The sequence below is a fragment of the Globicephala melas genome, chromosome 11 (genome assembly GCF_963455315.2).
Source record: "Globicephala melas chromosome 11, mGloMel1.2, whole genome shotgun sequence".
NCBI classification, from domain to species: Eukaryota; Metazoa; Chordata; class Mammalia; order Artiodactyla; family Delphinidae; genus Globicephala; species Globicephala melas.
This window is the reverse complement of record NC_083324.2, coordinates 59,887,266-59,904,740: the sequence shown is the minus strand read 5'-3', so window position 1 is coordinate 59,904,740 and position 17,475 is coordinate 59,887,266. Positions and strand designations below refer to the sequence as shown.

The following is a 17,475-nucleotide window of genomic DNA, read 5'->3' as shown; positions in this document are numbered from 1 at the left end:
TGGAAAAGAATATAGAAAAGAATGCATACATATGTATAACTGAACTACTTTGCTGTACAGAAGTTAATACAACATTGTAAATCAACTATATTTCAATTAAAAAAAAAAAGCATAGTAATCCTTTTGGGCCATTTTCCACATTTCTTGTAATGTCTGACGTGGAGCCATACAGCCTGATCCCATCACCTCCGAGCTCCCTCTCCGACCTGGCCCTCCCCCTTCCCCACACCACACACTCGGCCTCCCACCTCTACCCCACCCCCACCCGCGGGCACATCTGGACCTCTTTCTCCAGCTGTTCTCTTGTCTGGTTCCAGCTCTCCCCTCAGACACCTGCCTGCAACCCCTACCTCCTCTGAGTCTTTGCAGGAATCTCATCCCCCCGTGTGGACCTACTTGGACGAGGCTATTAACCCTGAAAGGTGGTCCCACCCCATCTGCCCACCCGTACCTAACTTGGCAAAAAGTTACCACCTTCCGGCATCCCACAGAATTTGGATGTTTACTGCCTGCCCTATTATCGTCACCCCCCAGCAGGCAAGCACCAAGACAGGGAATTTACTTTGCTGACTACCTAGAACAGAGCACTCAGGGGCTGAGAAAATATCATTCTATGCCATCAAGTGAAAAGGGCCAAGAAGCACTGCTGTGGGACAGCTGTTCCCGCGAAGTCTGATCCCAGCCGCCAGCTGAGAACAGACTCATCAATCCTTGTCCCCTTGTCTGTGACAGCACCTGACACACAGTGGGCACAGGACAAATACTTTTGTCTAAATAACTTTTCTCCCGCAGGCTTTTCTCTCTCTTCGGTATCTGAATTATATTCATACACCATCTCCGTGGTCAGACAGATGTATATAATACCTATAAAGTCACCTGACCCATCCCTTCCTTTTACAGATGAGGGGAGACAGGCTGGGCCCAGGACACGTAGCGCAGAGAGTTAGTACAAGAGCCCTCGTGTCTCCCGAGCCTCTGGGCCATCTCTCCACTTTGCCAGGAGAGCAGGAATTTGTGAAGCACTTTCAGATTCTCATACTCATAGCAGTGAAAAGTTCAGAAAACAAACTTCATGCTGTGGCTAAAAACAAGTGTTTCCGGTAAGGCACCTGTATGTCTGGGTCCACCCTGGTATTTTTCACTCCTTTGGTCAAGTTACTAACCTTTCCTGACTCCTTTGTACCTGACTCACAGGTTCCTTTAGGAATTCATTAGATTTTTCATTTTAAGACACAATTACAGTCAGGTTCTGGAATAGCCCCTTGAAATTGTGATGTAATGAATATCCCAGCTCTTCTGGTTTCCTTTCTACTGCCTGTACTAGAAGAGCTTCACAGAGGGCATTCTATTCCCAAGACTCCAGACAAAGACTCGGAGGCAAACAACAGAATTGCAAATGTTCCCGAGGCCCAGGCATCTGCCCATCAAAAGCCACACACTGAAATAAAATGATCAACTATGCGACTCTTTAAAAATGGCTTTCAAATGTTCCCTTGGCTCCTGTAGCAGCATTAATGTTAGCCCTAGATTTTTCATGCAGTGAATTTTCACTCCTCTTCTCAGCCACAGCCTTCACCAAAAAGATGTCCTGAAGTCTGGAGAGAACTTGAGTAAACTCAGGAGGGCACAGCAAGCCCGGGCTGGAATTTAGCAGAGGGACTGAGCTCACAGCCTAGTTTAAAATCCCAACTCCATCCCTTACTAGAAGTGTAACCTCAGGCAAGACACCTCATTCTGTAAGTTACAGCTTCCTCATCTGTAAAATGAGAATAACATTAATAATAATAATTTCATCACCATAGTAATGATATTCTCATTTGACAGAGTGGTGGGGAGAACTAAATGAACACAGTAATGAGTCACGATGGGAAGAGCTCTGAAGAGTGCCTGGTCCACTGTCACTGCTTTACGAACATTAGCTATTGTTATTTCTATTAATTCCTTACAACTCTGCTTCACGGAGAAGAACACCACATCCAATGATGTATTTCCCACTGTTTTTCACTTGCTTAGAATTCTCACGATAACTTACATGGACATACTGATGACCCTAAAACAAGAACTTTACTCTCAAGGGTCCCTGAGGTTTGAAAAGATAACTCACGTGCTAAGTGCTTCCTGTCTTTACAGACCTGAAAATAGACTTTAACAAGATCATCTGTTTAAAACCACTCACCTTCATCTTCTGGTACTGCTGGTTCAGGTTCTCCTGGGTGGTCGCTACATGCCCATCAACATCCATATCCAACAGGTTACCATTAACTTCATCCTCTTCTCCCATCACCGACTTGCCGTCACCCTCTTGAATATGAGTCCCGTTCTGTTCAATGACCTGTTTCTGTTCCATCCCTGCCCTTCCTGAGTCTCTGTCAACATTTGCCAACCAGTCCAAAAGGTTTTCGATTTTGGTTTTGCTCTCTTCCAGCTGCTTTACAGCTGCAACCTGGCCAGGAAAGGTCACAATAGATAACCTTGAATGTGGGCCGAGGCAAGAGTGTTAAGACTTTCCAAAAGCAAATACTTAGATCATTGAAAATCAGAGCAGGGAAATTAAACCAGACCCACAATGAAAACTGAACACACTGAAATTAAGCCTTACAGCGACAGGCAGTTACCCTGAAGTTTCCACTGTTCTTAAAAACACATTCCAAAGTTTTAACTGTACTTAATGGACCTCACGCATTTCACAAGTAGAAAGCCTGACAATCCCACTTAAATTGTTTTTAAAAGTTTAACAAAGCCTACAAACTATTATGTCTAAAATAAATAAGCTACTAAGATATACTGTACAACCCAGGGAAGACAGCCAATATTTTATAATAACTCTAAATGGAGTATAACCTTTAAGAATTATGAATCACTATGTTGTGCACCTGACACATATAATATTGCACATCAACTATACCTCAATAACATTTTTTTTTTAAAGTTCAACAAAGCCAATTCTTCGAACTTTGTAGTATTTGGTCAATTGCCTACATGAAAACCCAGAATTCTAGTCTCTGGTGCTAATCATCACTTACGACCACCTGATACCACATAATAAATCAAGGCGATGTTACACTCATCATTTTCAACAAAGCCGTAAGAACAGGGTACCACATATTTGAATAAGGACCTTTTCCGTTTCTTCCTTGATTGCTGTCGTCACAACTTTATCCAGCTCTTTTTTCGACTGTTCCGCCTTTAAATTAAGCTGTTCACACTTTATCTTAGCTTCATTAAGTTTCTGTTCAATCAGAGCCTTATCCTCTCGTGACAGTTTTTCACCACTCTCTTTTAAGAAGTTCTCTGTGTTTTTCACTATTTCTGCCAATGCCTGTGCACTTCCTTGCATATCTTTCTGTAATTCCTTATAACACAAAAGAAAAATAAAATCTTAGTAAATTACTACCTATTTAATTCTTCCACAATTGTAATTCTAAAACAGGGTGGGGGGAGCAGAGAAGAATCTAGCACATACAGGTTGTTAAAGCATATTCAATACTCTGTTAATTTGAGTTGTTTATTTAAATCACAATATTTAATATAATTTGAAACCTCAGAGAACATTATGAAGAAAGGTATGAGATTTGCAAGTTTAACAAATGGATGTGGTTTGTAAAACACTGAAAACAATTAAGTATTTACAAATGTAATCTATACATATTTGCACATACCAGATTTTTTTACATTATGTGAGTACATTTATAAAAGCTTTTAAATACATGGTAATATTATATGTTCTGTTTTTAAACATGTAATTTTAACATATATCTGCTGCTCAGGATAAAAACAAATAGTTCTCAAAGTTATGAGCTAAATTATTCCTAATGTAATTTCTATACTAAGATGATGACTTCTTCTAAATACCAGAGCTCTATAAAATAAAATGTTTGCTTCTTTGCCCTAGCTGCTAGGAAGCTCAGAGTAAGATCTCTCCTCAACAGTTACAGCTTTCCTTCGTCTAGAGTTCTTTATGTAATTTTTCTTCCTTTACACTTTCATTCTCTATAGAGTACTATGTTTAACTCTTCATATTGTTTTTCTCCATAGTTTTATTTTACGCCTCCCCAAATTTTTCTAGGAAGTATTTGAATTGAAAGAGATACTGTCCAGTTTTCCAAGCACCCCTTAGTGAAGAGACTGTCTTTTCCCCATTGCATATTTTTGCCTCCTGTGCTGTAGATTAAGTGACCATAGCTGTGTGAGTTTATCTCTGGGCTATTTATCCTGTTCCATTGATCTCTGTGTCTGTTTTTGTGCCAGTACCATACTGTTTTATTACTATAGCATTGTAGGATGGTTTGAAATCCAGGAGTATGATAACTCTAGCTTTGTTCTTTCTCAAAGTTGCTTTGGCTATTTGGGGTCTTTTGTGGTTCCATATAAATTTTAGGATTATTTGTTCTAGTTCTGTGAAACATGTCATGGGTATTTTGCTAGGGATCACAATGAATCTGTAGATTTCTTTGAGTGGTATGCACATTTTAACAATATCAATTCTTCTAATCCATGAATGCTATGTATAGAATACAAAAAATACAAGGATATATTGTACAGCACAGAGAATGAAGCCAATATGTTAGAATAATTTTAAATGGTGTATCATCTATTGCGTTGGCCAAAAAGTTCGTTCTGGTCTTTCCGTAAGATGTTACAGGAAAACCCGAACGAACTTTTCGGCCAAGCCAATATTAAATGTTGAATCACTGTGTTGTATATCTGAAACTAATATAATATTGTAAATCAACTATACTTTAAAATAAATAAATATTTTTTAATAAAGAAAGAGACACTCTTTACTGAGCCACTACTATATGACATTAACTGTGCTGGTCACTTTACATAAAATATCTATTTGAGTCTGACAATAACACGGCAGTGGAAGTTTGAGCAAAGGCAGTGAGGCCCAGAGAGATTAAGGTACAAAGCTGACAATGTGTAGAGTCTGGGACTGGATGATCTCGTTACAATGAGAATGTTCTTTCTCCTGACACCAAAATAAAACTTTATCTGTCATTATTGTTTGTTCCTTCAGTGAAAAAAAACAAATTCTAGAGAACAATGAAAGGAATAGGATGGGGCTAAGAGAGAAAAAGAACCCAAACTCATGGCTATGTCTCCTGATTTGCAAGTGAGTTGGGCTTCAACAGATCCAAATTCTAACTCATCACACAAGGTATTTCCACTATCCAATCTCCTTTATATCGCCTCCACTCGATGTCTCACTAAAAAAAAAAAAGCCAGGAAAATTACCTGGCTTGTTGGAGCTGGACGTATGACTCTTAGTATAAAGTTTCAAGCTCAGGTCTGGGGCGTCTTGGGTGCACCTTGCCTCCGAAAAGCTAAAATGATGACTACTTTCCAATAACCTGAACTGCTTTCTAAATACTTGTAATCAGTCTTAACATCAACTCAACCCACTAATGCAAAGCTAGATTCTACCTCCTGCTTGGACTGGTACTTCTTTAACTCAGCCGTGCCATCTCCAATCATGAAGGCTTCCTGATGACCAATGAGGCGGTTCTCAGTTTGGGTGAGGAGGTCACAGATGCCCTGGAGTTTCTCTCTGTACTCCTGTTGACGCTCCTCCACCATCTGAAGGGAGCAAAAGCAAAGCCTCGTGAATGTGGCCACCAACTCACTACTGTCATAGCTCTTTACGAGAACACATTTTGCAAGTTTCCTCTATGTAAGCTCTCCTAAGTATGCTGTAAACATGATAGCAGTGGGGTACACACTGAGCAAGGTACACAGAAAGTGAGAGCATGTCTCATGTACAAGGAAGGAGATCCCGTTTGGATGACAGCTCAACAGAACACTGGTCACGCATATGTGTAAGAGATGGAGCTTCCGACTGACAGGAAGAAACATCCCACTTTCTGAAGCTCTTGAAACCTGCGACACACACAATTAATTCTGCAAAATGATATCAAAACAGAAGTTAGTGGTGATTTGTCTGTTAAAATATTCAATACGTGTAAACAGGTTACCGTGCTGGAGACCATGCTTGTGCTTCCAGAAGTGATCAAAGGAGCCTTGCATGCAATATCTCTCCTTAATCACTGTGGCTAATTCCATCCCCACCTCTGCTCATTATTGCTATTGGATGGACCACCTCAATATAATTCGTTAAATCACCCTAAGAGATTAATTCAGCCATTACTTGCATCTTTTGTTTTCCTTTTATATACATACTAGTTATTTATTCTATAGCCATAGACCATGTTGACTAGGAGCCTGACACATGCCAGGCAAGGTCCTGAGGGTTTTAAATTCTTTCTTTCATCGGTGCCCACAATACTACCGGGCAAGCACTGCTACGATTTCCAATTTCCCAATGAGAAAACTGGTTCAGTGACTTGCCCTGGGTCCCACAGCAAGTGAGTGGTATAAATGGGGTGTAAACTCAGGCAGCCTGGCTCCAGAGCCTGGCCCTACCCTGCCATGCCCACCCACCTCCCAAAGGGAAAAGGTACCCTTAACCTTCTCTATCCACATGTTCATCGATTTATCCCCAGAAATTTCTCAATGCATCTACATTTCCTCCTCCTAGAAAAAAAATCAAAACTCTCCTCTGAAAACAGTAGTTTGAGGGAGGTCATGAAAATTAAAAGCAACTAATTATAGCCTTCTTATGGCACACAGTACTTTTATATATTGTAGGATCGCTATATTATACCCTGTTCACTCATTGCCAGTCCAGAAAATCTCTCCTGTCTTCTCTTATCCACAACCCCTGGGGTTTACATTACAGGTTTCACACTGAAGACCTAAATACCAAGAATTCCCACTCCGCAAAGAGAGGCGGACCTTCTGACGATCGAGATCTTGTTCTAGCTGTAACTGAGCCTCTAAATGTTCCACCTGGGTAGTTACTGATTCCTGCACGTCAAGGAAACCCTTCTGAGTTGTATTTAAGAGCCTCAGCAGTTGTCTGCTTTGGGTGGGAGACAGATCTTGTGCATGTTCAGAGATGAAGAACTGCACGTCAAAGGCAGTGGTCTCCAGCTGCGTTTTGGTGTGTCCGAGGTCTTTTAACACATTCTGTGAAAAAAGTAGTATGAGTTACCAACAGCGAGTTAAGCCACAATAGAAAGTTTCTATTAACAATAACATTTATTATAAATATGCTTCTTCTATCAGGGATTCAAGCTTTTATTGACATTTTTTCACAATTCACTGAGTCAAGCCATTCATTCGTACTGAATGGTAGTGATGAAATTATTTCAATACTATGGTCATTAATACATTAAAAAATAATCCCTCTCAGAATATATTAACCTTGTCTGGCAGAGTTACTTGAAATGTAACTCCGCCAAAAGGTAAAGATCTAACTTGTGTACATTTAGCACATTGAAGGGAAACAACATTAAAATACTGAATGGATAAAGAAAATGTGGCACATATATACAATGGAATATTACTCAGCCATAAAAAGAAATGAAATTGAGTTATTTCTAATGAGGTGGATGGACCTAGAGTCTATCATACAGAGTGAAGTAAGTCAGAAAGAGAAAAACAAATACCTTATGCTAACACATATATATGGAATCTAAAAAAAAAAATGGTTCTGAAGAACCTAGGGGCAGGACAGAAATAAAGATGCAGATGTAGAGAATGGACTTGAGGACACAGGGAGGGGGAAGGGTAAGCTGGGATGAAGTGAGAGAGTGACATGGACATATACACACTACCAAATGTAAAATAGATAGCTAGTGGGAAGCAGCCACATAGCACAGGGAGATCAGCTCGGTGCTTTGTGACCACCTAGTGGGGTGGGATAGGGAGGGTGGGAGGGAGACACAAGAGGGAGGAGATATGGGGATATATGTATACATATAGCTGATTCACTTTGTTATATAGCAGAAACTAACACAACAATGTAAAGTAATTATACTCCAATAAAGATGTTAAAAATATATTCCTTGCTAATATTTATAATATCCATGTAATTGTGGCAGCACATATACGAGACCATGGGAATTTAAAACATAAATCCAGTAGGCCAGAATTTCAGTTTTCTGACTCGCAGGCCAGGAGTGTCACTGCCCGCCATTCATGAGGGATGCTGTTCACATTAAGAACTTGGGGAAGAAAGGCATGACAGAAATGATTAATACCATGAAGCAGCTACAGGACTGATTTAAATGATTGTCTTTATGTGACTGATACATACATAAATACATAAATACCAACCTCAACATGCAGTGGTAGTAAGAGTTTTATAAAGTCTGCAGGGACCTCATCAGAATGACATCTGTAAGGCTGTGATTATTTTATAGCTGAGTCAACTGTGAACAAACACCTCTTAGAGAAAAAGGAAATAATCCTTTATAGCTTCAGCAAAGTCACATTTTTTCTAAACCTTTGTTACATTCAATCCACAGGTTTTCTGATGTACTTGGTCTTATTGACTTTGACACTTGCCTTGAGAAACTCCAAGCTTTGCTTTACGTGTCCAGTATTTTGAACCATCATGACCTCCACATCCTTCACAGATGTGCTCATCTCTGATATCCAACGTGAGAACAACTGAAGTTTGTGCAAAAATTCTTCATGGGCAACTGCTAGTTTAGACTAGAAAATAAAATTGCATGTTCATTTCTGTCTGTCCCCAAATTTCAAATTCCTACAAATAATGATCCTGTGTTAAGAGCTTAACAGTTTATCATCTTATGACTAAATTTTCAAACCCTCAGTTTTCTCCCAAACACTAGTTCTGACTCAACGTGAGACGGTCTGGTACCTACCATCTCGGAGTCGATAGCCATCATGATGTGGTTCATTCTTTCTGAAGACAAGGCATGGAGGGAGGAGAAGGCCGTCTGCAGACTCTGGAGGCTTACACTCAGGTCCTCGAGCTGTCCCCTGGGGAAGTCACCTGGCAGAGACTTTAAAAACTCTTCTGCCAGCGTCATGTCTTTTCTTAAAATCACACCAATTGGAGCCAATCCCAATTCAAATGTCTGCAAAAAATACACATCCCAGATATACCTAGTGAGAAACACAAATATAACTAATATTCAAAATATAAAAATGCTCTTTTTAATTTTCCAAATTAATATCAGCTGACTACCCTCCATAACCGGCAGCAGACAATTCTTACCTCTAGCTGTTTAAGTTGGTTCTTCAAAGCTTCTAGATTGTTATCCAGAGACTCCTGGTTACCTAAGGGAGGCCTCATATCTTGAAGCAAAGCCAAATACTCGCACATCTTTGATCTGTGCTGTAAACACTGCTGTAGCTCATTGGAAAACTAAACACAAATGTGGACATGTTAATTCAATAGGCTTTATGCAGATTTTCAAGCAAATAAAATGTATGGGATTATTCCCAAATGCAGCTACTTCCTTATAAAATGTAAAGTATACTTACTTGTTCCATCAAGCTGTCTCCAGAAGCCATGTCTTTTGACCCTGAAATACATTCCAAACGGTTTGGGGATTCAGCGCATAGCTCCTCCAGCCTCCTGCCTCTTGGCAATGCTGATGCACAGACAGGAGAGTTTTCTGGTCCATTTTCTTTCATATTTTGTAAATTAAGGGAATGGGGTTTTTCTCTCTTGCTGTTAAGATCATCAAGAATGTGTGGCTTTTCATCCATCATCTCAGAAGCTGTAGATGATTTTTGATTCAATTCTCCACCCTGTCCTCCTTTCTCTGAATATCCATCAGCAAGCAGCTTGCAGAAAACATTTTCAAGTTGCAGAGGAAGAACTTCAGATGTCCTACCTCTTTTCTCTAGATCACACTCCATTTGAGTTAATTCTTTCATCAATTCAAATGCTCCCGTAATTTTCTGGCTATACTGATTTTGCTTAAGTATATCGAGAAGCAGCTCAGACTTGAGGTTTGCAGTACAGAGCGGATCCTCTCCGCCCTCTGCTTTTAGTTCTGGTGAGTTATTCATGGGGGAAATACCATAGTCACTGGTTTTAGAGTCGCCAGACACACCAGATGCTTCACTTACCAATGATGATGAGCTAACTCTTTTAATTAAGTTTTGAATTGAAATGTTAGTATCTGCACAGGCTGAAGGTTCTCCAAGCTCTTGAGGATTCGTATGACCTTCTTTCAATCTACCTTTTAAGATGTCCTCGACATCTTCAATGGAGACCTGAGATAACTCAGGAATCTGAACCTCGTTTTCCTGGACTCCTGGAGATGAGGCTGGTTCTTTTCGTGCCTGTTGCTCAATTACTCCTTTCTCACTGTTAATTTCTAAGGATGAGCAGTCAGTGTTTAAAGTGTTACTGGAGTTATTTCTTGTTCCATCTGCACAGAGTTCTGACTGCACAAAATCTGTATGTTTCCCAAGGCCCTCGGCATCTATAAGAGGGAAGACTGAAGGTGTGCTTTCATCTCTTTCTGGTGTGAACTCAGGAATTTCTGATCCTCCTTCTGAGACACTTTCTTTAGTAGGAAGATCCTTCTGTTGGACCATCTCCTTTGGAGGTAAGTCTTCTTGGGCAAGAGCTGCCTTTTCTTTCACATTATTAACTCCTAATTGCACGTGCTCATTCCTGGGAGGGGAAGCTACTAGAATACAGCTTGGGGTATCTTCATTTGGTTTCAGTATGTCTTTTGCTTTCACATTTTTAGCACAGTGTTTTAAATAAGTAAACAGATCAAGCTCTTTTTCAGGTCCATCGGTGGTTGAATCTTTCTCAATCCTTGTATTCCTTTCAGACAAGGTCATGTCTGAAGTCATGTCATCAGTGATCACTTGGGAAACTGAGGAATCGAAAATTTCTTCATGATTCTCAAATTGAACGGGACTTTTGCTAATTATTGTTGGCAGATTCTTTGGTTCATCTTTAAGGGCTACTGTTGCTTTTTTAAGGCTTCCTTCCTGATTATGTCCTTCACTGTGTGTGATGTGTGGGAACGGAAATGGACTATTAACTAAATCAAGACTCTCCCTTGTACTTTTACTGGGCAAAAGTCTGAGACATTTATTATCTTCTACAGGACCTTCTATAAGCACTTCTCCTTTACCTGCACACATTTTATGAACCAATGTTTCATCTTCTATTAGTATATTGTTTTTGTCAGCTCTCCTTTTAATTAGATCTTTTCCATTGCCTTGAGGATCTTGGTCAGTTACAGAGACTCTGGATGACAAATGGCTTTCCTCCACAGGTTTTACTATTAAACTGGGCTCAGAACAAATGTCTTTATCAGAAGATGAGTCACCCTGAAGTGTCACATTCTCATAATATGGATTTCCACCTTTCACAGAGTCCATAGATTCTGGCCCTTGAATCAACTTAACCCCTGTGTTCTTTAGATCATCCGCTAGTTCAGAAGTTGAACCGACACTAGTATTATGTAAAACACCAACAGGGCTTAAAGCGTTTTCCGATTCAGTGTCTTTCATGACAGACAGCAATTTATCCTTAAGGACCATCTCATGATTCAACAGATCTTTGCTTTTTCGAACAACCTCAGTTGCATATTCTGGAAGGTTATTTCTTTCAGGAACCAAGCTACTTTTACTACTTGATTCTGGCTGCAAAACATTTACACTTTGCTGTTTTTCCAAAGAACTATGATGGTGCTTTTGATCCGGGAGAATCGTTTTATTGCTACTTTGACTTGCATGGCTGTTTCCCGGTTTGGGTGCAGTGGTGACACACATGGGGACATCCACACCCTCAGTCTCGTCCTGGCACACGGGCTTTCCATCCTCACCTCCTGCTCCTTCTTCTTTGGCATCACCACCACCATCGTCATCATCGTCGTCCTGATCATTACTGTCACACTCTGAGTCCCCATAACTTTCTTCATTTTGCACAGAATCTAAACGATCGGGATCAGATTTAAATTCTTGCCCAGTTACATACTCTTCTCTCCCTCTCCAACAGCCAGCATCCTCAGAATTTAATGGAGTCCTGAAGCTCTCTTTTCTTCCTACAATTTCATGGTCAGTCAATGAGTCAGACTCATCACCTTCAAGGTCATCTGTGCTGTCCTGTTCTGATACGATTTCCATCAACCGTCCATTCACCTCATAGGAGGCAAGTGAATTTAAATGGATTCTTTCACCAGAATCGAATTCTGCTTTCTCAGCAACTATGAGAAAATCCTGCAGAGACTGTGCTTCTCCCCTCACACCTAAGCTATCAACCAGTCCCCCTTGGGTCCCCAAAGAATGTTCATCCTCTTTAGAAACATCATAAAAAGCCTCTCCAGGAGGAGCGGCCCAGTCATCTTCCTCTGGCAGCGTATCATAGTCCTTGGGCTGCAGACAACCATGGTCATCACCTTCCAGAGGCAGGGAATCATGGTCATCATCTTCAAACAAGGGCGTGTCATAAAAGTCAGCATCGCTGTCTGTATCTGTTTCTGTGTCGCTCTGCTGATCACCCAGCAGTGATGTTTCATAGTCACCAGCACTGGCGCTGACAGCCCCTTCAAATGATGGGGTATGAATGTGAGCCATGCTGATGTGATGACTACCACCCCTCAGGGGCAGGGCACAGGAGGACCCTTCCACCGTGGACTCACTTTGCTCGTCTTCGGGTTCCTGATGAGAAGCAGCAAGCATTTTTTCATCATTCTGATCTTGTACCTGAGGATTACTACAACCAATACCGAAAGATTTTTGTACAGCGTTTTCTCCCTGTAAACTGATGTTGATAGCTGCAATTCCCAGAAACTGGTCTTGAAATTTTTCTCTTATTCTTTGACCCGATAACATGGTTTGGTCACTGAATGGCAATGTAAAGGCTTCACATTTATTTCCATTGTTCTCTGCAGTGTGTACATCATGAAAACTTCCCTGACTGGTCCTCAGTTTATCATGACTTAACAAGGCACTCAGCCTGGGGGAATAGTCCAAGAGACTTGAATCCCTGCTAATATTATCTTCATTCACCGTTTCATTCAAATCACAGATTCTACTAGTTTTTGATTTTACTATAGGACTTATCAAATCACTTGCAAAGTTTTGAAGGTTTTTAGAATGACTACATTCATCTGCATGTTCCTTTGTTTCTATTTGGCTTTGATTTTCACCGTTTTCAAGTCTGTTTTCAGAGTCTTGTCTGAGCAGGCTAACTTCAGCAAGTCCAGGCTCTGTTAAATGTGATATCAAACTAGGAACACACAGGCTGGATGAATCCTTAACTTTATAATCAGTTGCCAGTATATCTGCCACGTTTTCTGACTGGCGAAATTCACTCCTGGTAACGTTAGTTCCCAGTTCCTGAAACTCTTCATCTATGGCGTTTTCAGAGGTTCTTTTACGTTTAGGTTCTCTGCAATGACATTTATCAAAACTACCTGGTGTAGCTGTACTTTCACTCGTTTCTTTACTTGCAGCATTATTCAGAAATACGCCAGGGAGTCTTATGACATCAAGACATTCTTTTACAGGCGTGTTCTCATCAATTTCTGCACCACAGCCTTCCAGGAGCATCTGAACAGCGTCATTCAAGCCTCCATCGTACAGCAAAAGCCTCTGCCCTGTGTTTGCATCCATATAGCTATTTATCATCAAATAAGACAGGAATAATTTTTTAGTTTGTTCTGAGCTCTGAGTCACCACTGGCTCTTCTCCATCAAAAACATCTTCTTCTTGCCTGTAATCATGGACCATGGATGGCTGGAATTTACAAAAAGAGAACCATCTTCTGGAATTTTCACAAGCTTCGAAATCTCCCAAATCTGGCATTTTATCGGGCAGCGTTATACTTTTTAAAATCGATGCTGTGTGATTATCTATGATTCCGAGTTGCGTGGCAACGTCCAAACCAATGACTTGAGATGTTTCTGGAATGTAAAGAGCAGCGATTTTCTGCCTGCCGTTCAGGATCTTAGACGCCAATTCATTGGTAATCAACTCCTGCTGCAGGGAAGAAGATGTAGGGAATATCTCCCCAGAGTGAGGCCAGATGAGGCCCACGTAGCCTCGCTGAGCCTCGAGGACCAGAAGGGCACTGCTGGACGTTATCAGATCACATTGGACTGCCTCATCGACAGTTAAACGCTTGGCGGGGTTGCATTGGATGATTCCGCCTGTTTCCACCTGGTAGGTGAGGATACTGTTGGCAGTGTCTCTGTCCATCACCCCCTCTGCCACGGCTTCTTCTACAGTCATTCTCTGACCAGACTTGGAATGGATCAGACCTCCTGAAAGCAGCTGCGCACCCAGTAACCTGAACATGGTCTCACGGTCTATGAGGCCTTCATGAGCTGCCCTTAAAATGCTTAAGTTTCTCCCACATTTTAACGTTATCCTGCCTCCTTCTTGTGGCCTCACAGGCAGAAGCCGCACCCCTGTGTTTTCCTGTAAAATACTTCTTTGCATGATATCTATTAAAGACACCTTCTCAGAGGTGGAGGGGTCGATAAGATCTTTACACAGATTCTGCCGTTCCAGGATTTTAGAAAATAAGGCAGAGGAAACCAGGTGCTGCTGGAAAGCCTTCTGCAGCGTCAGCTGTTCTCCTGTGGCCGGAATAACGAGAGAGCCCGTGGAAAGCAGGATCTCAAGAACTCTGATGGCCATGGGTTCTGAGATCACACCTTCAGCCAGAGCATCCAGCACTGGAACTGTGGTGGACGACACAGCAGAAATAATCTCCTTCGTTTCACTGAGTTCTCGGAGTTGGCTAAGAACTTGCTCATCAATAAGGCCATGATTTTGGGCATCTTTGAGGTCAAAGCATGTTCTTAATTCTGGTGAAACAAGCCCAGAAATCATGAGCTGGGTCTCAAGCAATCGGATCCCCGTGTCATAATCAATGAGGCCTCTTAACACGGCCTGAAAGACAGAAAGGACTTCTCCCGTGCCCTGATCAATGGTGCCTGCGATGACTTTATCCAGCTGAAAGGAAAGCATGAAGTCTCAGTCAGTGACATGAGGGTGGGCAGAGCGTCATGAAACTTAGTTTGCATTTTCTTATAAAAAAAGACACTTCGACATAAAAATCCTCTACTTACCAAGACGCGGCAAGGCTGTGAGTGTTAAGCAGCTCAAATGCACAAGTGATCTATGTCAGTGATCTATTCGAGAGCACAGGATGTGATAAAGCTTTGAAAACGACATGCATCTGTGAACTGAAAACTTCATATCGTGTACATTAAGAAGGTTAGTGAGGACACAGGAAATGATGAGGGTGAGGAAACAGGACACACACCTAGAAGGCAAACCATGCTCTCTGCAATCGGGTGAGATTAGTCTCCTGACACAAGAGAGAGTTTCAAACCCCATGCTATTGATGTTTACAGCATACAGACTTCTTCACAGATAGTCAAAACCCATGAGCCAGGAAAATTGTTACATACCCTCAAAATACGACAAATAGTATGTAAAGTACTCCAGGGAGTGAGGGAATTGAGTATAAAGATAACTTTTTGAACACTGGATTTTGTATTGAATATGTGTTGTCAAGTTTTAAAAGTTTAAGGATAGGCCAAATTTTAAGCTATTTCTGTTATATTTTAAGAAGATGCTAGAGCATCCTTGCTAAAACATATGGCCCAGTATTTCTCAAAGAAATCTCATGGATATCTCTGAAAATCAGACAAATCCCCTAATACTCCAATGTCACGTTTAGAGGTGACTCACAGACTATTTTATACCATCATATTTATATAGTAGAATATCTATCATATCTATATAACATATATCTATATAACAGTAGAGGAATGGCTTTGACAGAGAAGAGTTAGAAAAATGAATGATTCCTTCCTTTTACCATGCAAGGCAGAGATTAAGATGTCACAGAAATTGATGACAGCAAGTGTAAGACTGCATTTAATGAACAACACTGAAATCTCCTAGTACTTAAATAAACCCCACCCATGTTTCTTCCATGTACACAACTCAAGGTCATTTCTTTGTCATTGACATATATTTCTACAATCATGCAGTTAAACTAAAAGTCTTAAAACAGCCTCATGTTCTAAATAAATAACATTACCTTCTCCTCTACCTTTATATCTCCTAAGGTTTGTGATTGTTGTAGTTGTTTCAGAGATTCACTAAAGAGTAAATTATAACTTTCTTGGAGAGTTTTCACTTGTTTTTCCAATTCATTTCTTTCTTCGTCTGTCATTCTAAAATAACCAGAAAGTACGAAAAAACGAATATAAGTCTTCAAGTGATAAAGATGACACACTAGCCTCGATGATTTTGCAAAGAATACTTTCCTAAATTAACATAGGGTCATAAAATATAATATAATCTCATATACAGATTACTCAGGTCTTAGAATGGTTGTATATGAAAATTAAGGATGGCCCTTATGACCCTAAAAACATCCAGGAATCCTTCTCTTGCCTGGAAAAGGACTAAAGGAAAAGAGTGTAAACTAATATATCAGCACCTCTCTAGCATATACAAATTTCTAAAATAACAACTGTTGTTGTTATTTTACAACAAGCTGTTGTCTGACAGAGGGAAAGATCCCATTGTTAGTTCCAACATGGAAAAGGGACAAGTAAGGTACCACGACTCAAGATGAAACTTGTTCAAGCAGAAGGATGAATAAAGAGGAAATTTATAAGGAAATTAACCCAATTTCCTTATAAATTTAACCTAAGGTACAATATAAAATCATTCTAGAGTAATTCTAAAGATGACAGACAAACAATATTTAAGAAAAGGGTAGATTCCTTCCCTGTCTGAGGCATTAGCTGAAATATATGAAGTGCCTTGTTGCAAAAAGTAGGACCAAACCACAAGAAATTAAGTTGCCACAGTTCTCAGCTAAGAAAATGAAGAACGTATTTACACACATTTTCCAAAAGGTAGGTCTTGGAGAGTAAGTACTACTCAGAATCAAGACTTGGCTTGGCATCTTTACTCACTAGCTACAGATCCTAAACTCTCTGAGCCTGTTTCCTCATCAGCAATATATGGGGGTAATAAGTACATTTCAGGGTTTTGGTAAAGACCAAGAGTGATGAAAAGCGACAATTAAATAGCCAAGTTTATAGTCTTAGGTTATTATATTACTAAGTAAATTTGTGATTGAGTCCCATTTTTAAACTCTACATTGCAATTTACCATCCTCTACTTTGCTAAGAGTTTTGAAGACCACTCCCCTACTTCAAATAAAAGACCTAATGAAAACCAACATACTTGTCTCCGTGTTTAGCCAGGAAGAGCTGCATAGTTTGCAGTGCTTCAGATAATTGTTCCTTCTTGACTGATATTTCCTCACTGGAAATCTGCGAGGTAAAGAAAACACACTCAAGCTCTTCCTTCACAAAGATGACACAACAGTCATTTTAAAAAACTCCAAGTTTTCATCAAGACCCACACGATGGGAATATTTTCAGGTGATCTGAGTAAATACCCATCACTTATTACTGGTTCACAGGCCTGGATAAGAAGACTGCTTTTGAGAATGCACGATGAAGGAAAGTCCCTCCCTCTAACCCTAAGGCCATCATTTCCACGAGGAAATAATAATACCGCATGATATGGTTCTTGCATTTGTCCCAGCCCAACCACGAATAGAGAATGCCTTAATGA

General features: G+C 40.4%; 1 protein-coding gene across 6 annotated transcripts in view; it reads right to left on the bottom strand.

Annotated features, from left to right (window-relative positions):
• Positions 1-17,475, bottom strand: part of DST (dystonin) — a 496,183-nt gene that overhangs the window by 130,651 nt on the left and 348,057 nt on the right. For 3 of the 6 annotated variants that reach the window (XM_060308075.1, XM_060308076.1, XM_060308077.2), the window contains 10 exons: positions 17,080-17,168; positions 15,917-16,052; positions 9,361-14,817; positions 9,092-9,241; positions 8,736-8,951; positions 8,413-8,562; positions 6,796-7,029; positions 5,428-5,580; positions 3,119-3,352; positions 2,177-2,443 (listed from right to left, as the gene is read on the bottom strand). In XM_060308075.1, coding sequence (XP_060164058.1) covers positions 2,177-2,443; positions 3,119-3,352; positions 5,428-5,580; positions 6,796-7,029; positions 8,413-8,562; positions 8,736-8,951; positions 9,092-9,241; positions 9,361-14,817; positions 15,917-16,052; positions 17,080-17,168 — 7,086 coding nt within the window. The remainder of the gene's footprint in view (positions 1-2,176; positions 2,444-3,118; positions 3,353-5,427; positions 5,581-6,795; positions 7,030-8,412; positions 8,563-8,735; positions 8,952-9,091; positions 9,242-9,360; positions 14,818-15,916; positions 16,053-17,079; positions 17,169-17,475) is intronic. The other 3 variants (XM_030841045.2, XM_070046680.1, XM_070046681.1) reach the window with 1 other exon arrangement.